This window comes from Ixodes scapularis, unplaced genomic scaffold (assembly GCF_016920785.2).
Source record: "Ixodes scapularis isolate PalLabHiFi unplaced genomic scaffold, ASM1692078v2 PGA_scaffold12__126_contigs__length_90152505, whole genome shotgun sequence".
In the NCBI taxonomy this organism is placed as follows: Eukaryota; Metazoa; Arthropoda; class Arachnida; order Ixodida; family Ixodidae; genus Ixodes; species Ixodes scapularis.
The window spans coordinates 19,626,780-19,648,379 of NW_024609838.1; the positions used below are offsets into that span (position 1 = coordinate 19,626,780).

Here is a 21,600-nt window from a genome sequence, read left to right on the forward strand (position 1 = left end):
AAAAAAACGCGAGACGAGACTCACGAGACGACGAGAGCGCGAAGCGCCAGATGGCGGGAAAACATGCAGGACCAGATGAACAATTGACGCAGGGTACTTTGTGTCGGTCGGCCGCTTGCGCCACATAACACACGCATGCATGCTCAATTACATTGCTCAGTTAAGTTTCAGTTTTGAGAGGCGACCGAAATTGTTTTTTTGGCTCAGGCTTGGCGCAGATTACCCATATTTTGGCAAAATGTAGCAGGATGTAGCAGGGTTAGCACCTTGGTGCAGTTTCGCGCAATTGGCACAGCAATCACATCACTGGTATTGAAATAAATGGTCCAAATGCCTAAGGTGTTTGGCAATCGTTTACAGCTATTGTTTAACCCCTTAAGTGCCAAACTTTTTTTTTCCAAAAGTAACCTAGAAATAATATATTTTTTTTTTATTTTGAATTGTTATTCTTCTAGTATTACACATAAAATTTGAAAAGTTTATTACGCAAAATTCAGCGGAGGCAAAAAAAAATATTTGCCAACTAAAACGAGTGCTGCCATCTACAGTGATGTGATTGACCTAAGCCATTTTGGAGCACCTTTTGGAGCAGCCAAAACAGTGTTTTGGAGCAGCAAACGTGGCTTTTGGAGCAGCCAAAACAGTGTTTTGGAGCAGCAAAAGTTACTTTTGGAGCATTATGCTCCAAAAGTGTAAACGTTGCCAAGCAATTCCGAAAAAAAAAACGAAAAAAACACTTGCTATTGTTTCACTGGTTCCCGCGGTGGCAGATTTTTATAAAAAGTATGCAAACGTAAAACAATGAATTGCAAGCGTCCCGGCTGGTGCCTCTCGTGCAGTGTTCACATGCACGTAAGGGCAACTTCGGCAGGCTTGCATTTGCACGTGCTTCGTCCCGCGAGCGGAGACAACGACCGTTCGACCGAAACCGAAACCATGCCACTCCGCTCCGTCGCCAACTGGTTCCCAAAATAGTATGCAAAATGTAACTGTCCAGCATACGAAAATAAACAGTCCAGCGGCGCAAGCTTGCCACGCCGGCAGGCGAGGTACAGGCTAAACACACAGAAAAAAAGAACCTGAGCGTATTGATGCAAGACATTGCGAATCAGGGTCAAAAAGTTATTGGAGCGCTTTGTGCAACGACTGAACTCGAAACAAACAAGCGCGCTGTGCGGGTTCAGCATGCAGACATTGCCTTCTTTGCTTTAGCTCACTTCTCGTCATCAACTTTCTTTCGCGGCAGATTTTTCACGTACCGGGGTCCCTCTCGAAAGAAAGCCCACCGAAAGAAACTTAGGTAATCAAAACTTTGCCAAGCAGTCATTGAGTTAAAGAGGGACTTTTATAGCAGCGTATGATTTAAACAAGAGCCGGAATGCCGATGCGTTTCAGTTTAGAAAGCGCCATATCTTCAGCGACGTAAGGACGTGTGGTCACGCGAGCGCTTCAGCTCAGAAAGTAACTTTCGCCGCGCAAAAACGTGCTTTTGTGTCACAGCATGACGGCATGTTGGCACCCGGCCCACTAACGTCGGAGCATCCACACACGCCCGCGTCTATCGCCAAAAAAATTAAAAAAGAAAAAAGAAAGAAAGACGCGAGACGAGATTCCCGAGACGACGAGAGCGCGAAACGCGAGACGGCGGGAAAAATAATGCAAGACCGAATAGACGACTCATGCAGGGTACTTTGTGTCGGGCGGCGTCTTGTGACACCTAGCCAATGCATGCTCAATCACAGTTCTCAGTTTAGTTTCGGTTTTCAAAGGCGACCAAAATTGGTCCTTTGGTGCAGGCTTGGCGCAGATTAGCCATATTTTGGCGAAATGTAGCAGGATGTAGCAGGGTTATCCCTTGGCGCAGTTTGGCGCAATCGGCGCAGCAATCACATCACTGCATCTATGATCAGCGCCGCAAAACTACTCGGACGAGCCTAGCTCGTCTGTGAAATTGAGGGCTAACGAAAAAACCACAGGACGAACTGAGCTTGTCCATGGCATTTTTAGCCAGAAAGTGTACCCGACGAGCTCAGCTCGTCCAAGGTACTTAACCCTTTGAGTGCCGCACCCGAGTATACTCAGGCGCGCTTCCCTGCACACTCCCTGCCGCACCCGAGTATACTCGTCTCGAGTTTTCAATTTACTCCCTGCCTCTCCTGGCTAAACTTGGGCTGACAATATTCTTCTGAACAGGAAGCGCCATCTGTGGACAACCAATTGAATCAATGTTTTTAGTGGTGGTTTCGCCTCTTGATGGTAGGTTGAGATATTTTGTAAAGGTGACTTCCGTATGCGTTCCCGCGTGAACATTATTTTCCAATGGTGAACGCACGTGCTTTGACTTGGCGCTCCTTGACGGATGCTGAAGTACAGGAACTTCTAATGAATTCAGATTCTGATGACAGTGAAACCTAGTGTATTTTGGAGAGTGACGAAAGTGACGACGACTCAATGCCACTGGCTTAAAAAGAAAAAAAAAACTCGACGACACTGGCTACAAGTGAACTACAGGTGACATCGCTCCCATTATTCACAGTTTGGCTCGTCGTCTTTCGGAGTTTAAAAGATTAAAGATTAAAAGAAACATATTCTTTAAATAAACATACACAGTGAAGCATGTAAACCTGTTATCACGGCCAAAATAAATTTGTTTGTGCAGTGAAAAAAAAAATTCGGCACGGGGAGACCGCCGGGCCGAAAGAAACCCGGCACTTAAATGGTTAAGGTGTTAAGAAGGCTGTCGTTCTCCATGCACGAAAAACCAACAGCTGTGCTACTGGACGCAAACTTGATGTGTCGGAGCTGGTAGCGAACAGCACAAGATCTTTAAATGTCAGGGAAAACAAAGAGGCTTCTGCAGGCTAAAATCTGGATGCTTTTCAGATTTACTAGTTCAGTAGCGATGCGGTCGTTCCCAAAGTGCGGGATTTCGTGGGACGACGACGTGCTCTGGGACCGCAGCAGCGATCACAACAAGAACAGCAGCACCACCAGTGAGGACAAATCATCCAGCAATTGATAAATGTTTACCATTGAATGCACCCTAAAGTATAATATCCTTTACTTGGCCTTGCTCACATGCCATGTGGGAGGGGTATTGACTCACAACTGTGCCAATATGTTAATAATTATGTGTTAAATGTGATATTTCACGAAAAGGAACAACCTGCCCCTGGGCTGTTCCTCAACGATTCTGCTGCCATCCGGCTTTTAAAGTAAACATCTTCGCACACCCATGAGCACGCAAGCGAAATGGACAAACGTCTATAGTCGGTGGTAGGTTATGAGTTCAGGGAAAGCTCCTCCCAACTCTTTCCACTTTAGCAGAGAAAATGCTGGAGAGGTGGTTGCCTCCTCTCCGGCATTCGCTCTGCTAAAGTGGGGGTGGGACAAGCTTCTCCTGAACTCTTAAACTGTCACCGACTACAGGGGGAGCTTTGCAAGCACATCTTAAAAAAACACAGTCATTTAAAAAAAAAATGGATTCTGCAAAGATAGCTATAGTAACTGTGCCACCCATTTGCCCCATGCTTTAGCAGGAGAATCTCTAATAGAATAATCATCTACTGTTAGCCCCTTAACTATCAAACATTTTACTACAGGTAGCTTTAGGTAAAGGACCTAAGCTTTACCCCATCTCGTAGGCGTCGCTTCAGGTAAAGGACCTAAGCTTTTACTCATTCACGTAGGCGTCGCTTCAGGACGCCCACCTAAATGGTATGAGGTGTATTGCAGCAGAGGCAAGACTCCTGGGCTCATAGCTTTGGCAGTTGCTCCTGCTGTGAAATAATTTGTGTAGCTGAGACATAACCTTGAGCAAACAGCTTGCAGTTATAATAACCTCCTCTGATCTATATCTTAAGGTAAAACGGAGTATAAAACAAGCCATTACTCCTTCTTATTCTTTAAACCTTTTTGAAATGTTCAACTACATATTCCCTTTGAAAGCTCAGGTAGTTAATTGTGTGTAAATAATACTTCAGACTAGGACTGTGCAGAGTACCTGTCCCCTCGCCGGAGGACGCCCTTTCACTTTTCTTCTTGCAGCAGCTGTTGTAAGGTGCTGACTTCATCAGCTTCAGCCTTGGCGCTCTCTTCGATCCCTTGGCAGCTGCAGATCCCAGCACCTGGAAGGGGAACAACATGCTCTGAAAATGACCCTCTGGTCATCGCAGTCGTGACAGCAATGAGGCAGATGAACTACACAAACAATCCGTTACCCGGTCGGGACTTTAGAATTGAGCACACGAGCAACCTTGCACGTCATTTTCCAGGTGCACAACGTCTAATCCAAAGTTACTGGACCCTGAAAAAAGTAGCAACAAGGTCCCCATAGACGCCCTAATTTGATCCTTGGGATGAACAACTCCAAAGTCGCAGTGACAGGTTGTCACTGCAACTTTGGCTTTTTCCGTTATCAAACTCACTCTAAAGCCAATCCACATGGCCTGTAAGAACATTTGTAGCCAATCTAAGAAAGAGAAGGAGAGAGTCTCCCTGACAGTGTTGCCAATTTAGCGGTTTTGCCGCTAAATTTTGTGTTTTTTCTGATTTGTCTCAGGGGAGAAATTTCTGTTTTGCAGTTGGCGGGATATTTGGCGGTTTTCAAGTCATGTCAGCATTTCTTCTGGCAATATAAAATGTTCTTCAATTTACATTTATTAAACGTAGATAGACGATTTTCTTTGATAAATTAGAGTCATGGAATCGCTATTTTAGCTATTCTCAGTGATGTGATTGGCCAAAGCTGTTTTGGAGCACCTTCTGGAGCAGCCAAAACAGAGTTTTGGAGCAGCAAAACTGGCTTTTGGAGCAGCTAAAAGAGTGTTTCGGAGCAGCGAAAGTTGCTTTTGGAGCAGATATTCTTAGAAGAAAAAAAGATATTCATTTCAAGTGGTGTACAAACGAAGGACACATTGCTCGCCACAATCAACTAATTATTGTCAAGATAGACAACCTGGGAGTCTTTCAACATGTAACTGAAATGCCAATGACATGACACATTTGCAATGCTTCAGTTAAATGATACAAATATATCGGACCAAACTGCACATATTAAAATTTATTTGAAAATAACCAGCTTAGTAGTAAATATCACATCATTAGGTTGACTAGTAATATAATAAATGGAAGCAGTCTCCAACTGTTGAAACACGTAACTACTGCCGTGCAATGCGAAATTGTTGCGCGGGCTGAGATGGCTGTTCGATCGAAACCATGCCACTCCGCTAGACCGATCTCACCAGCCAGTTTAACTACGCCACCGCTGCCGCAATGCATCGAGGGAACTTTAGTCTTTTCGCACGAGCGACAACCTCGCTGGAGCTCTGCGCGTGTAAAGCACGAGAAGGAACGAGCCCTCGCATACACGGCCGTCTGCTTCCTGAGAACAAAAGCTATGGCGGCGTCACGCATGCGCCGAGCGCTTAGTGAGATTGGTCTATTCCCAAAATTTATATACAAAATGTAGCTGTCCAACATACGACAAAAAAAAAAAAATACAGTCCAGCGGCACGTGCTTGCCAGTACTGCAGGCGACGAGCAAGCTAAACACAGAAAGAAAAAGAACCTGAGCGCATCGATGCAAGACATCGCGAGCCAGGATCAAAAAGTTCTTGGAGCGCTTTGTGCAACGACTGAACTCGAGACAAATAAGCACGCTGTGCAGGTTCAGCATGTGGACATTGCCTTCTTCGCTTCAGCTCATTTCTCTTCACCAACATCTTTCGCAGCCGATTTTTCACATACCGGAGTATGTCTCGAAAGAAAGCCCACCGAGAGAAACCTAGGTAATCGATACTTCGACACAGCAGTCTTTGAGATAAAGGGATGTTTGTAGTATCGTATTAAACAAGAACAGGATTGTTGATGAAGATGCGGCAGTCCTTACGTTTTAGTTTAGAAAGTGCCATAACTGCAGTGACGTGGGTACGGCAACTTCCGATGTCGCGCGATTATGGTGACTGGCAGGCATAGACCAAGTATAGTTTGGCCACGGTCGTTGCTTTTAGGAGCGAGTGCTTCAGCCCATAAAGTAACCCCCCCCCCCCCCCCACAAAAACATGGTTTCGTTTCAAAGCATGACGGCACGGCTGGTATACCCAGCATGCTAGCGTCGGAGCGTCCGCACACGCCCACGTCTACCATTGAATTATTTTTTTTTTAGACGTGAGAGGAGAGACGGAGTGAAAAGCCATGCAAGACCGGATGAACGATTGATGCAGGGTACCTTGTATCGGACGGCTGCTTGCACCACCTAGCTCATGTGTGCTCAATTACGGTACTCAGTTTAGTTTCCGTTTTCAAAGGCGACCAAAATTGGTTCTTTGGCGCAGGCTTGGCGCAGATTACCCATATTTTGGCGAAATGTAGCAGGATGTAGCAGGGTTAGCCCAATGGCGGAGTTTGGCACAGCAATCACATCACTGTATTCTCGGCAAAACTGTTGCCAGTGAGAATAACGCTTGCGATGCCATTGAGATATGAGGCGGCAAACACTGAAACATGCTATGAACTAAATTGGGGAATCAATATTTGATTTTTTTTTTCAGGTCTGTAAGATGACATGAGCCTACCATGAACTATGCACAATTAGGAAAACTATGGCAGGTAAGGGATTCTAAACTTTGAGACTGGTTACTGGAAATTTCATTCCACGTCCGACAAGTCGTCAGATGCCTATGCTGGAGAATCAAACCTTTTGCAATGATGTGAATTTGGTTGGGAAGCTTTGAACTCCCACCAAATATTACACAAGAGATTGGAACTAAGTAAATTTATGTCAGCAGGTATGGTAAGGCATGGTAGATTACACACTTGGTAACAGTAAGGTTATGTAGTGTAACATTGTCCTGTGCATGCAAGCATTCCGAGCGAAACAGGAGAGCTCCTTTTTAAAGGGGACCTGCAACAACTTTTTACTGTTATCTTAATTTGCACCGAACCTGAGCACACTGAAGGTAGTAAGTTAGTGAATGTTTTCTTTTCTCGAAATTCGCATCATTTTAAATAATAGGCGTATTAAAATCATAGAAACAAGCATAAATAACCTCACTCATGACGTCCTTGGTTCTCTGTCCCCTCTTTTCCCGCACCGGAGGATTCCCTTTGCCGCGGTGACCGAGGAATGTGGGGAGGGAGGGGAAGACGGGGAAAGGAAGTGGGACCGAGGGGAGAGAGCTGCCCGGGTACGAGGCAGCTCTCTCTCCTCGGCTGATGTCAAAACCAACAACGTCACGATTTTGCCACATGCCGCGCGCGTTCCGATACCACGGGGCGCCCCCGCAGGGGGACGAGGTTTCCGCGTCGTCCGGTTAGAATATGAAGCACTGATATTTAGTTACTCTTTCCGTGCCCGCTGGGTTGCCCGTACCACAAGAGACGTGGAAACTACAAGAAAGGTAGCCGCTTCAATGGGAATGAGGGCCCCTTTAAGACCCTTTTAGTGGATCTGATGTTTGTAGTTTAATTATTGCAGTAAATAGTGTTAAAAAATCATCCTTACCCAGCGTGCTAAATTTACCGGATTTTAGTGGCTTTTCAATATTCCCTTAGCAGGTTATTGGTTTTTAAGCTGGCAACACCACTTTCTGAAGCCTGAGTGACACTCACCCAACCTCTGATGTAAGTCATGGTTTCCCGAATTGAGCAAACTAAAACAGAGCAGGAAAACAACAGAAATGTTGACCCCGCAGCCAGTGGCGTAGCCAGGATTTTATTTCGGGAGGGGTTCAACGGCATCTCCTCCCTTCCCCCCCCCACCCCCGGCCCATCAATGACGGAGGGTGAGCTCGTCGACACGGACGCTCAGGCAAAGATTAGGGAGACGCTGTTAAGATAAAACGGGTAACGCTGCATTGTCATTTTTAAAAACGGAGCAGGCTTCATTTACAGGAATACGGGCGGGGTGGCTCACAGTTCTACTGTCGTCGTAATTGCGGCCCACCAACTTTAAACGCTTTCTCACAACACAAAACTCCCCTCGCTTTTCGAAGTACGTAGCACCGCAATACCAACGCGTGAAGGCAAGAGAAAACACAAAAATAGCTATACTTTCACACACACACAAAACAAAAATTAAACAGCAAAAAAAAAAAAAAATTGACGCTGAAAAATGAGCAATCGACCACGCACAAACACTTTAGGGGCCCATATTTAGGGCGAAGGTAATTCTGAACAATCACACAACCAAAATCTATTATCTATTAAAGGTTTAACAAATTCGTGCTACACAACCAGATGCCGAAGGAAAGAGAGTGTTATCTTTGCTAGGCCGTTTTTCTTGCAGCGTGATCCAAAGGCAGCAGCAGCATATCCTCGGGGTAAGAAGAAGTCATCAGTCCGAACTCGTCGTTCCGTCACTCGGAGAAATGACATGACCAGTGATGTGATTGGCCTAAGCCGTTTTGGAGCACCTTTCGGAGCAGCCAAAACAACGTTTTGGAGCAGCAAAAATGGCCTTTGAAGCAGCCAAAACAGTGTTTGGGAGCAGCAAAACTGGCTTTTGGAGCAAATAATCTTAGAAAAATAAAAATATTTGTTTTAGGTGCTGGACAAACGAAGGGCACTTTGCCGAAATAAACGAATTATGGTCAAGTTCGACCAGCTAGGAGTCTTTCAAGGTGAAACTGAAATCTCAATGACATGACACATTTTGCAATTCTTCAGTTAAATTATACATATCTACCCACTATAGATAAATAAGAACCAAACTTTACATATTAAAATTTATTTGAAAATGACCAGCTTAGTAGTAGATATCACAGCATTAGCTTGACTATTGATGTAATATATAATAAATGGAAGCAGTCTCCGACTGATGAAACGCATAGCTACAGCAGTGCAATGCGAAAATTCACACAAGAAAAAGGTGCACTATAATTTATAACTACCGGGTACTTTTTGCTTTTCGAAACTTTCTGCAAAGCTGCTGCAAGCTTTGCTTTGGCCTAGGCTAGTAATGAATGTCCACTTTCATTGTCCCCAAAGAGACATTGAGACATCCCATAAGTGTACAGTGCTGTACGCGTGCCGAGCAATTCTGAAAAACCGCTTGCCACCGTTTTACTGATTCCCAACGTGCCAGATTTTCGTCAAAAGTAAACGTAAAACAGTGGATTGCAAGCGTCCCGGCTGGTGCCTCTGTCGTGCGATCATGCTTGCATGCACGTCAGGGCAACTTCGGCAGGCTTGCAGCTGCACCTGCTTCGTCGCGCAAGCGGAGACGGCTGTTCGATCGAAAACATGCCTCTTCGCTCTGTCGCCAAATCGTTTTCAAAAATGTATGCAAAATGTAACTGCCCAGCATGCGACAATAAACAGTCCAGCGGCGCGTGCTTGCAAGGCCGGCGGTAAGGAACAAGCTAAACATACGGAAAAAAAGAACCTGAGCGCATCAATGCAGGACATCGCAAGCCAGGGTCAAAAATTTCTTGGAGCGCTTTGTGCAACGACTGAACTCGAGACAAACAAGCGCGCTGTGAGGGTTCAGCGTGCCGACCTTGCCTTCTTTGCTTTGGTTCACTTCTCTTCATCAACTTTCTTTCGCGACAGATTTTTCATGTACCGGGGTCCCTCTCGAAAGAAAGCCAACCGAGAGAAACCGAGGTAACAAATACTTTCACACAGCAGTCGTCGAGTTAAAAAGGGATTTTTGTAGTAGCGTGTGATTTAAACAAGAACAGGAATGTTGATGAACATGCGGCGGTACTTATGTTTCAGTTTTCAGCTTAGGAAGCTCCATATCTGTAGCGACGTGCGGACTGGCCGGCAGGGACCAAATAGCTTTCCACGGCCGTTGCTTTCAGAAGCGAGTGCTTCACCTCAAGACGTAACTCCCACCGCGCAAAAACGTAATTTCGTTTCACAGCGTGACGGCACACGCCCGCATCTATCGTTGAAAAATTAAAAACGCGAGACGAGATTCCCGAAACGACGAGAGCTCGAAAGAAGAGACGGCGGGAAAAAAGCACTCGAGACCAGATGGACGATTGATGTACCGTAACTAAAGCAAGGGTGCAGGTGAGCTGGTTCAATACTGACACTGGAGTTTTGTGCCTGTCCTACGTCCCTTCTATTCCCCGGCTCCAGGGTTACAATGCCACGATTGATGCAGGGTACTTTGTGTAGGGTGGCCGCATGCGCCACCTAGATCACGCATGCTCAATTACGGTACTCGATTTAGTTTCGGTTTTGAAAGGCAACCAAAACTGGTCCTTTGGCGCAGGCTTGGCGCAGATTACCCATATTTTGGCAAAATGTAGCAGGATGTAGCAGGGCTAGCCCCTTGGCGCAGTTTGGCGCAATTGGCGCAGCAATCACATCACTGCATGACGCACCACAAAGAAACTACGCGCCGAACGTGGAAAGAAGCTTGACTAGCCTTGCGCCTGTGCGTAGTGAGAATATGACGGCCTCTCTCTTCAAGTTTCTGATGTTCCGTGCCGCGAAGAGATTAACTTAATAGTAATAAGGAATTGCATCGCATGCCACCGTGACATACAAAGCAGAAAGCAGGACGGACTTCATCGCATCCGTGAGCGACGATTTTCGCAAAGTGAGGGAAACTTCGCCAAAAATAGGGAAATTTTAGGCGTCCAATGCAAGAGGGAAAAACGTGAAGCGCCCGTCACATCTCCCTCTGTCCGGAGGCACTATTTCAGAACGTCCATCGTCTCCTCCAGATTCTAGTTGCTCACAACGGCGGAAGCTGAGCGCTCGTTCTCTTCACTACGACGGTTGAAGACATACCTGAGATCGTCCACTTCGAGTGAGCGACTGCGCGGTCTATGCTTCGTTTCAGCTTGATTCCAGACGCAGCCGATGCTACAGGCGTGAACATGTGGCCCTGAACAGTGCTTGCACTGCACGAGCGCGCCTGCTTGGCAGGGACGCTGAAAGCCCTGAACTCGTGCTTGTAAAATCGGCTGCACCTGGATTTAAGCTGAAACAAAGTATAGCGCTTCTGAATGTTCACCACGACATTAAAGTTCAAGCGGAGGACGTCCGGGATATTTTTTCCGTGAACGCAGGCCGCTTCATGTTAATGTGTAGGCGCTTGGCATAAATGAGATGATAAAGAGAACCTGTAAATTGCATTCTAATATCACTAGTCAAAGTGACCTATTTATTCGTGGTAATTTCTAGTCGAAAGCACGTAATTCTGATCACAAAAGGTGTGCGTGAGCGCAGCGCCACCCTTGCTTACAGGACGATTGGTTTTTTACAATTCATTTATTATTCCTTATATTACTGACATTGTTTTATATTATCACCGTGTGTTCGTTTTATTATGTTTACATTGGTTTGATTGAACTGTGTATTTCAGTGAGGATACACTTTAAAAAGAAAAGCCCGTGAGTCTGCTTTCCCGCACAACACTCGGAGAGCCAATCACCGCAACTTACGGAGGCACCTCAGCGAATGACGGTGCCGAAACATATGTTTAGACAAAAAAATGCAGTCTGAGTTGTGACATTAAACAATGCAAAACGTCACGATTGCATTGCTTAATGTCACAACTCAGACTGCGTTTTTTTGTCTAAACATATGTTTCGGCACTGTCATTCGCTGAGGTGCCTCCGTAAGTTGCGGTGATTGGCTCTCCGAGTGTTGTGCAAGAAAGTAGACGCACGGGCTTTTTTTAGAGTGTAGTTTGTCATAATTTTGCGTTGAAATTGCCATCCTTCACCCCACAATATTTTGAAATATCCGTTCTCTATATATCTGAGATCAAGTTCTGCATCCCATTGAATTAACATGAATTAAGCAATATTGCATATTTGATTAATCTGAGCATTTTCTACCCCACAAACAATTTTTTCGAAAGCCTGTAAGTTGGAGATGGTCCGTGCTCCCCCGTTGCTCCGTGCCTCGCGCAAAACCAGCAGCGAGCGGGCCCCGTTGAGGAGGGAAGGGGGGGGGGGGGGGGGGGGGGTAGCTTCGGCATTTCGGGAGGGGTTTCGACCCCCCAAACCCCCCCTCTGCCTACGCCACTGCCCGCAGCCTTCTCAAATAATGTAACACCACCTAAGTTTAGTCAAGGGAGCTAACCGTGCTTGTCGTTGCTCCATGCTCGTTGCAACAAAGGATGAGTGACCTGGATAGTAAACAATTGGATAGAATACCATACTTGCCTGATTGTAGGTCGACCCATTTTTAATTTTTTTTAAATCTGAAGTGTGTGGGGGGGGAGGTTGGGGGTTGATTTATACCCCTGTCAGACGGCAGCTAAAATGGCATTTACGCCAAATGGCATTCAGTGTAAATGTCATTTAGGCACTGCCACACGGCAACTCGAATGGCATTCAACCGAAATGCCATTTCAGGTAAACTGAGTTCGTAAAGCGTACTCTCGTCGGCAGCGCTCGGCACATGTGACGGGATTTTTTTTTAAAAAGAAGGCATTAATTGCGGAAACAATTTTTACTTCGTTTTAATTACGAAAACATTTAGTTCAACGCACATTTTGCAGACACTTTACGTTCCTAAATGTTTAACCTACTAACGGCTCCAGCGATCTAGTAGGCCTAATGGCTCTGAACCCAGCGCTGAACTGGCTGAACCGCTGTAACTGTCGTGAGCTCGCCTCGGTCGGCTGTTGGTTCGTTGGTTCCATTTCCAGTTACGCTCAACATTTGCGCGTTTTTACGATGTCGGAAGGAGCGCCTGCCGGCAAGAAAAGGCCACCTGTTAATTATACCACCCGCGAGACGTCGGCACAGCTACGTGAGACGAGCACCTCGAATGCCTTCGGTAGCAGAAGCGGAACGGCGGGTTCTGTATCGGCATTCGGGCGTTTTTAGAAGCCCTCGGTTTCCAAGGCAGATGTCGCAGTCCATCACAACACCGAAACCTAGAGGAACATGTTTGAGTAAGATATAACTTTGACGGTGGGTGTAACCAACGTGAGCACGCAAAACCACGACGCGTAAGACAATTAGCGGAGCGGACGGCCGCCTAGTGTTTGTTTTGCGTGTGTGGGTCGTCGCAGCACTGCGTACCTTGAACGAGTTCATTGCACGACGCCTAGCAGCGCTTTAAATTTCGCGTTCGTTGCGCAGGCAACAGCTCCCGAGGTTGGCTGACATGCCTTGTCAAATGTACTACCGCCGTGTAGAGATTCTGGGAAGAATGCAAGACGTCAAAAAGAGGTTATTTTTCTTTTTTAAGTGGTACAAATCTTGTAAATTGTGGTCTGTTGTTCTAATAAACGTAGTGTAGGTATTCGCCACCGTGACCTTTTACCGGCTTTTACATTCCCATTGACGTGCTCCAAAATGAAATAAAAAGAAATGCTGCATAAAGTCAGTCTCTGATTGTGTCTATTTCTAGCTTTCTTTGATGTTGGAGAATCCCATTCTGTTTCAAAGCTAAATAAGCTACGTATGTTTACATGATAGGTGCACATTTTTATTCCAAAACATCCCAAAAATCGTTTGATAAGGTATTGCACATATACATTGAATACAGTTGCTGCACAGTTGCTACTTAAGATATCTACATGTTCCAGAAAACATCTGCTGCTGGGGGCCACCATAGAAGTAGGCAAAGTGATCTGGCTACATTACAGAAAAATCTATAAGTTCCTGGGATCGCTGCCTCTAAATAACAAGTGCAGTTTCTTGCAGCCATGGCCACTTATGTGACATTCTCCTCACTTGTTTTCAGACGTGCAATGCAAAAGCACTCCAGAAAGCGCAACCTGTGTGAGGTAACATTGGAAAAGCCGCAATGAAAGAATGTTGTGGGGCTGACAAGGACAGTGCAATAGCCAGCATCAGGGCTGCCACTGGTAGTGACCCTAAGATACCAGTGACAATGTCGGTGATGATGCCACAAGTTCTAGAACAGGCCGACGAAGCAGGCCTTTTAATGCCATCTTTTCCCACTTGGCTCAGTACAGCTTCCAGCCTGGACGGAGAGGCATCGCAGGCCAGCACTATGGGACGTGACACATCGTAGTGTGTTAGAACATCTGAGGATTCTAGCAGACCCTTGGCACGCTTGTAGACCTCTCCTTCCATCTTCGTCCTGGCCCACACCTTATCCTTATCCAGAAGGCAATAAAGGGTTCCAACTCATGGGCAGCCCCCTTCAAAAAACAACCATAGAGGTTCAGAGCTCCCAAGAATGACTTTAGTTCTGTCTTGTTCGTCAATTCTGAAGCTTCCTTGGTGGCCTTCACCCTTTCGGCCGAAGGACTGACGTCATCCTTGTTGGTACGGTACCACAGCTACTATACTTCCTCAACTTGGAAAGCGCACTTGTTAGCGTTCAGACACAGGCCATTGTCCTGGATGCGCTGCAGCACCCTCGGCAGCCTATCGTCGTGTTCAGCTCCCGTTTGTCCTCCGATGAGAATGTCATCCGAAATAGCCTACACTTCTTCAAGGCCGTTCAAGAGCTCTTCCATATAAAGATCTGGGGTTCTGCCGGGCACTGTTAGTATATTATTAGAGGTATGAAGTGAAAAAGAAGTGCCTAAGGAAAGAAGTGGAATGACGTTTCAACCAAACGGTCTTCTTCAGGTATACTAAAAGGGGAGACGACAGATCAAAAGGGTCAGATCGGCTTTAAAGTGCAGGGACGAAGAACAGGCCCTTTGATAAAATAATGTGTTCAGGGGCAGTGAGGGGTAAATCGTCAAGTATGGCAACACCATCATTCCGTTGGACGGCAGCCTCATGATCTCGGGGCAAGAAAGTGTCTAGTTTCCTTTGATTTACAGGCGAGACCATCGGCATAGAGATACGAGTTGACTAAAGAATTTTGTCGACAAGTTTGCGTGAGTGAGAATGGAAAGATGAGTCAAGGGACTTGAGGAGCTTTTTAGCGACGGTGAGCTTTTGGCGTAACTGGGCACAGTGGTCATTATGATATCTCAGATCTGCCTTCACTAGGTGGAGAGCAGCATTATCTAATATTTGTGACACTTTTTAAGGGCCGGAGAAATTCTCATTGGCAGGTTGAGAGGAGGGCCGGTGTGTTTGCACGCAAGACATGTCGGAGTGCCGCACGGCGTGGTACCGGGGAGCAAAGTCTGACGCTTTGTGGACTGGTTGCTGCGTACTGGAAAGGATCGTAAGTTGGGCTGTCGATAGGAAGTTAGGGTGGGTGCTTTAAAAATAACTTTAGAGTCTACAAGGCAGGAAGTGGTCTCCATGATTAGTTTTCCGAGCCTGGGTACGGAGGGATGGAACATAAAGATGAGGGGGTTTCGGAGTGGTTGCTATGTACTAGAAGGGATTGTAAGTTGGGCTGACGACGGTAAGTTAGGGCGGGTGCTTTAGAAACTACTGTAGAGTCTACGAGGTGGGAAGTGGTCTCCATGATTAGTTTGCCGAGCCTGGGTACGGAGGGATGGAACATAAAGATGAGGGGGTTTCGGAGTGGTTGCTGCATACTGGAAGAGATCGTAAGTTGGGCTGTTGGTAGGAAGTTAGGGCGGGTGCTTTAGAAATAACTTTAGAGTCTATGAGAAGGGAAGTGGTCTCCATGATTAGTTTGCCGAGCCTGGGTATGGAGGGACAGAACGTAGAGATGAGGGGGTTTCGGAGTGGTTGCTGTGTACTAGAAGAGATTGTAAGTTGGGCTGACGACGGTAAGTTAGGGCGGGTGCTTTAGAAACTACTGTAGAGTCTACGAGGTGGGAAGTGGTCTTCATGATTAGTTTGCCGAGCCTGGGTATGGAGGGACAGAACGTAGAGATGAGGGGGTTTCGGAGTGGTTGCTGTGTACTAGAAGGGATTGTAAGTTGGGCTGATGACGGTAAGTTAGGGCGGGTGCTTTAGAAACTACTGTAGAGTCTACGAGGTGGGAAGTGGTCTCCATGATTAGTTTGCCGAGCCTGGGTACGGAGGGATGGAACATAAAGATGAGGGGGTTTCGGAGTGGTTGCTGCATACTGGAAGAGATCGTAAGTTGGGCTGTTGGTAGGAAGTTAGGGCGGGTGCTTTAGCAATAACTTTAGAGTCTACGAGGCAAGAAGTGGTTTCCAAGATTAGTTTGCCGAGCCTAGGTATGGAGGGATGGAACGTAATGATGAGGGGGTTTCGGAGTGGTTGCTGCATACTGGAAGAGATTGTAAGTTGGGCTCTCGATAGGAAGTTAGGGCGAGTGCTTTAGAAATAACTGTAGAGTCTACGAGGCAAGAAGTGGTTTCCAAGATTAGTTTGCCGAGCCTGGGTATGGAGGGATGGAACGTAATGATGAGGGGGTTTCGGAGTGGTTGCTGCATACTGGAAGAGATCATAAGTTGGGCTGTTGGTAGGAAGTTAGGGCGGGTGCTTTAGAAATAACTTTAGAGTCTACGAGGCAGAAGTGGTTTCCAAGATTAGTTTGCCGAGCCTGGGTATGGAGGGATGGAACGTAATGATGAGGGGGTTTCGGAGTGGTTGCTGCATACTGGAAGAGATCGTAAGTTGGGCTGTCGATAGGAAGTTAGGGCGGGTGCTTTAGAAATAACTGTAGAGTCTACGAGGCAAGAAGTGGTTTCCAAGATTAGTTTGCCGAGCCTGGGTATGGAACATAATGATGAGGGGGTTTCGGAGTGGTTGCTGCATACTGGAAGAGATCGTAAGTTGGGCTGTTGGTAGGAAGTTAGGGCGGAACGTGATGATGAGGGGGCTGCATGGTGGTTTAGATCTTGGTTGGGGAAATAGGGCGTCGTGCCGCGAAATGTTAGAGACGCGACTGCTCGCATTGCGCAGAACGCCAAGTGGGTAGCTACTTTCAATAAAGAAGGCGGTCATCGTCTTAAAGGGGACCTCAGGTGGATTCTGAGATCGTCTATTTATTGTCATAACTCAATCTATGGACTCTAAGCATCCTAAGAAACCCGAAATTACATACAAGGGCGGCCAATCTCGCTATTTAAAATTCTATTAAAAATTGGGGCATGCCCTCCTTTCTGTGCCGTGGCGCAGAACGCCAGAGGGTGCCATCGGACGGGAAGGCAGCAGGGGAGGGCACGTGACAGCCAATTACGAATAATGGCTTCCCAGCACACTAAATTTTCGAACATGTGCGCGTTTGAAAAATCAGTCCGCCGCGAAGCCGTCACTCGTGACTGGCTGTCGCGTGCCCTCCCCTGCTGCCTTCCCGTCCAGTGGCACCCCCTGGTGTTCTGCGCTACGGCACAGAAAGGGTGGCGTGCCACAATCTTTAATTGGATTTTTAATATGAAAACCGGCTGGGCCCTTGAATGCTTAAAGCCCATAGATTGAGTTATGCCAATAAATAGACGATCTCAGAATCCACTTCAGTGCCCCTTTAAGCTGTTGACAGAAATCAATGTCGTTGCTGCAAATCCTACAAAGGCAAAGGATCTGCAGCCTCGAACGCCTTTTTGAACTCCAACACTGGTTTGCCCAGGGGACGACGCTGCACCCTTTTGTCCAAGACACCACACAGTAGACGGTCCTATAGCATGGCTGACAAGGTCTCACCAAAGTTGCAGTGTTTGGAGAAGCGGCGCGGGGCGGGGACGAAATTCGCGATGCTTTCTGCAGGCTGTTGGCTGCACTTATGAAACGCAAAGCACTGAACAATCACTGACAGGCACGGCGTGAAGTGGGCGGTGAGCTCCAACACAATGACCGCATAGGGAGTCCACTGGCACACACAACGAGCATACGACGGAGTAGATTGTCGGACCACAAACGCTACACAGGACTGCGCATATTGGGGACTCCTCGACGATGTTGTGCACAATGAAGAAAAAGTTTAGTCGCTCCTGGTACAGGGGCCACGCTTCAATCTTTTTGGGTCGAACTCTTCGAGATGTCTCAGCCGCCCCATGATGACAACGTTAGGCTCATCCTTTTTCGCCATATGCTCTCGTCGTTGCCAAGTTGCCACGAAGCTGTCGTTGCTCAAAAAAGTGTGGTTGCGTGCCTCGGAGTTTGAATTTCTTCATTCCCGTCGTTGCCCAAATCTTTATTCAGGCAGCCGACTTGGCCGTGCAGAAAAGAGGAGTTAGACAAGAGGCACATGGTTTACGACGAGTCCCCGGAATGACAAACGGTTCGGTAAAACCAGCTTGACTCGCCTTGGCTTGACTTCTGCTGACTCGCCGATGTTGCCAGATGCACACACACAACACTCACGACGCAAGATTCCGTTTCATTTTAAGTGCAAGATCCAGGCTTTCAATGCCGCTACCAAGCATGCACGATCATGTACTGGTAGCATCGTTCAGGGCAACATGCTCATAGCTTCAGCTTCACTCACGCATGAAGTAAATGAAATCATGGCCCCTGTGTCCACTCTAATTCTCCAAGTCAGTAGTAGGCTGAAATTTATCCATCACTATAAGAAGTTGGGAGTGATGCTGAGAAGTCTGGGAGGGTTGTCGCATGCACGGAATTGACCGATCGACGTGCACAAGATGATGTCCTGGATTGGGCAAGGTTCGAGCATGTTGGATGGTATCAGGAACACGTGGTTACACAGGATCCATGGGGACACGGCGGTCCCATTGACTTTGGCCATATGTGCCTGGGGCGGCACTGCTTCCCGAGTGCTAGCCAGTGCCAACCTCTGGAACATGGTCACGACACTGCCTCAGCATCCCAACATTGAGATACTGGAACTGGTAGCAGTGGTCTAGGAGAGCCAGAGGAATCACTGTAGTTGGATAGAAACATTGCAACAGATGCATCAGTAGAGGCCCTAGCTTTCCGCGATTCCGCGATTCCGCGAAAAATCACGGAATTAACGTTTTTTCGCGGAAATCCAAAAAAAAATTAAAAAACGTTGCTTTTGGGGGTTGTTTCTTCCAAAAGATGGCGCTACACGTTTCCAAAACGAAAGTTTAAGTGAAAGGTGGCAAAACGTGACGGAAAAGTAGTATTTTCTTATTAGTTAATGACAAAACGGTTTCTATTTCCTCATCGTCTTTTACTGTCGAAGAAATTAAATTTTATATTCGAATATTCTAACCTTATCAATAAAAAAAGAAAGATGCCTAGGTGGCGCAGCCGCCAACCATAGCCGTCAACCGAGTCAAAGGGCTCGGCCGTAGCCGTAGTCATCAATCCATCCAACGTTCGCGCAACGAAACGTAGGGACTGTCGACTGTCGCAACGGACGCAACAGAAAGTGCGCAATTTTTTTCCGTTTTTGCTTTGTTTCCGAGTTCGTGATCGACATGGCTCCCTCAGGGTCTCATTTAAGCAAAAAGACAGCCAAAGAACGTGCTCGAGAATACAAGCACGCCAGCTTTTACGAAGATGGAGGAGTCCTTTTTTGCCGAGCTTGCGCGAGAGCAGTTGACTATCGTCGCAAGTCGACTATTGACGAGCACATCCAGAGCAACCGTCATCGTAAGAATGCCGAAACAAGAGACTCTTCCAAGCGAAAAAGTGGCGAAGAACCATCAGAAGACGTCGCTGGGGGCTCAGGAACACCGAGAAAGCAAAGTCGACTGCAGACGCTGGAATCGGCAATGACCGCTGGCGAGGCGAGGCACGACATTGTGCTCAAATTCCTGGATGCATTGATATCTGCAAATATCCCCCTAGAGAAGGTGGACAATCCGAAACTGAGAACGTTTCTACAGACACACGTACGGAACGGCGGGTCGGTGCCTGGATCTGATGCGCTCCGCCGACGACTTCCAGAATTGTTCGAGAAGCATGAGACAGCGTTGAAAGCTATGTTTCAAGGTACCACGGTGTCGGTAGTTATTGATGAAACCACCGATGACCGATCAAAATCGGTTGTGAATGTGCTGTTCGTCCAGTCAGCCAGAAGTGCGAGAGCTTCGCTACAACCTGTACTGGTGGAAGTTAAATTCGTGGATGAAGTGAACTCGTCCGTGATAGGCCGCATTGTAACGAGGACACTGACGAAGTACGGAATTGAATTCGAGGACGTGACGGGCTTTGTAAGCGATAACGCTGCTTATATGGTGAAGTCCTTTAAGGAGTGCATAAAGCCACTTTGCGAGTGTGCTGTTCACATTACGTGTGTAGCACATACAGTAAACATTGTCGGCAGCACATTGCAGGCATCTTTTCCCTTGGTGGACAAATTTGTCGCCTGTATGAAGAAGGCCTTCCGTCTGTCGAGTAGGAAGAGAGCTTTCTACAAAGCTCATCTGGAGAAGTGTGGGGTTGAGTGTGCCAAAACACCTCCAGCGCCTGTCAAAAGTAGGTGGAATTCGTGGATTGAAGCTGTTGAGCAGCATTCTGCTTACTTTGAGCACTATCCTTCTTTGCTAAGGCAAGTCTATGAAAAGTATGGAGATGCAGCGTGTGTTGATTCTCTTCTGGAACTTTTGAATGAACACTCGATTGAGCTTAAGTACTGCATGCGATGCATTGCAGTGTTTGGCAAAAAAGTTGCAAGCCTGCTGAAAGCAGCAGAGGGTCAGCGTGTAGCCTGCCACAAAGCGTACAATGCTTTGTTTACACTTTGGGGATATTTGGAAGCAGCTGCACAGGAAGATTTTGAAACACAGCTGAAGAAAGAAAACATTGCACACGACGAGGCCCATCGGATTGCAAACAAAATGAAGGCTGCAATGAGTAAAGCGGCTAGCAAAGCTTTAGTATATTTGGAGAAGTCTGACACTTGGAAGTTCTTCAAGAGTGTGAGGTGCTTGGATCCTCTGCAAATCGGGTGTCTCTCGGAGAAGAGATCAGAGTTTGCAGGTGTGCCTGGACTTGGGGAGGACTCACTGGCCCTAGCTGCTGAATGGCAAGTTTACCTGAAGTCCGCCCAAGAACTCAAATCAAGTGACAGGGACTTGGCACCATTTCTTTCTAAACAAGAAAAGCCAGGTGAAGATTTTGATGTTCTGGCTTTCTGGGCAGGGATGGAACCCCTGACTCCAACACTTTCTTCCATTGCCCTTAAATACCTGTCAATGCCAATCAACTCAGTTGATGCAGAAAGGTCGTTCAGTCGATACGGTGACATTGTGTCCCACAAGCGACACTCCCTCAGTGAAGAGAGTACCAAGCACCATTTGATGCTCAGTCACAACAGCTTCCTTTTAATTTGATGCAAGCAAGCATCAGTGTTTAATAACGTTCAATAAATAAACTGTTACATGTACCTTATGTCTGTTCAATGTTACCGCAGAATTTTGCAGATTCCTCGATCTGTATTTGCAGAATTTCAAATTTTCCACCGCATAAAGTGAGGGGCTTTATGCATCAGTCCTCTAGGCACAAAATATCTTACACCTTAGTCATATTATTCTTAAAATTGGAGATTCAATGGAGATGCAGAGCAGTTAAAATTTACCACGCAGCTAGCTTGGAACATTTCTTTCAAACTTCACAGAATGGCAAACAACTCTATAGCTTCTAAACATAGTATTTACAGTGCTAGGAGCTGGCACTCTTGTCTCGTATCTAGAAACAGTTATTCAGTCATTTTCACCTCATCAAGGATGCACAATTGGGAAGATGATCAATCCAGTTGTTTTATTCACATTAAAGCGAATTAACGAATAACTTTAGAATGCTGACAGGAGCCATATCAGTTAGTTTTGAGTGACATTCAGTAAAAAGAAGACAAGTGAATTTTTTTTTCTTTTTAATTTTGTGAGTTTGAAACAAGATAGCCTGCATTTTCTAAGGGCTAAAA

General features: G+C 46.6%; 2 protein-coding genes across 2 annotated transcripts in view; one reads left to right on the forward strand and one right to left on the reverse strand.

Annotated features, from left to right (window-relative positions):
• Positions 1–21,600, reverse strand: part of LOC115316026 (sodium channel modifier 1) — a 42,128-nt gene that overhangs the window by 14,559 nt on the left and 5,969 nt on the right. Inside the window, exon 5 of the mRNA XM_029975362.4 lies at positions 4,004–4,127. Within this exon, the coding sequence (XP_029831222.2) occupies positions 4,004–4,127 (124 nt within the window). The remainder of the gene's footprint in view (positions 1–4,003; positions 4,128–21,600) is intronic.
• On the forward strand, positions 18,665–21,063 carry LOC115322563. Its single transcript, XM_029982916.2, has one exon. It carries the CDS (start codon positions 19,151–19,153, stop codon positions 21,008–21,010), a length of 1,860 nt encoding a protein of 619 aa, XP_029838776.2. The 5' UTR covers positions 18,665–19,150; the 3' UTR covers positions 21,011–21,063.

Coding starts and splice junctions, on each gene's coding strand:
- LOC115322563 (XM_029982916.2), top strand. CDS start 19,151: ATGGCTCCCTCAGGGTCTCATTTAAGCAAAAAGACAGCCAAAGAACGT.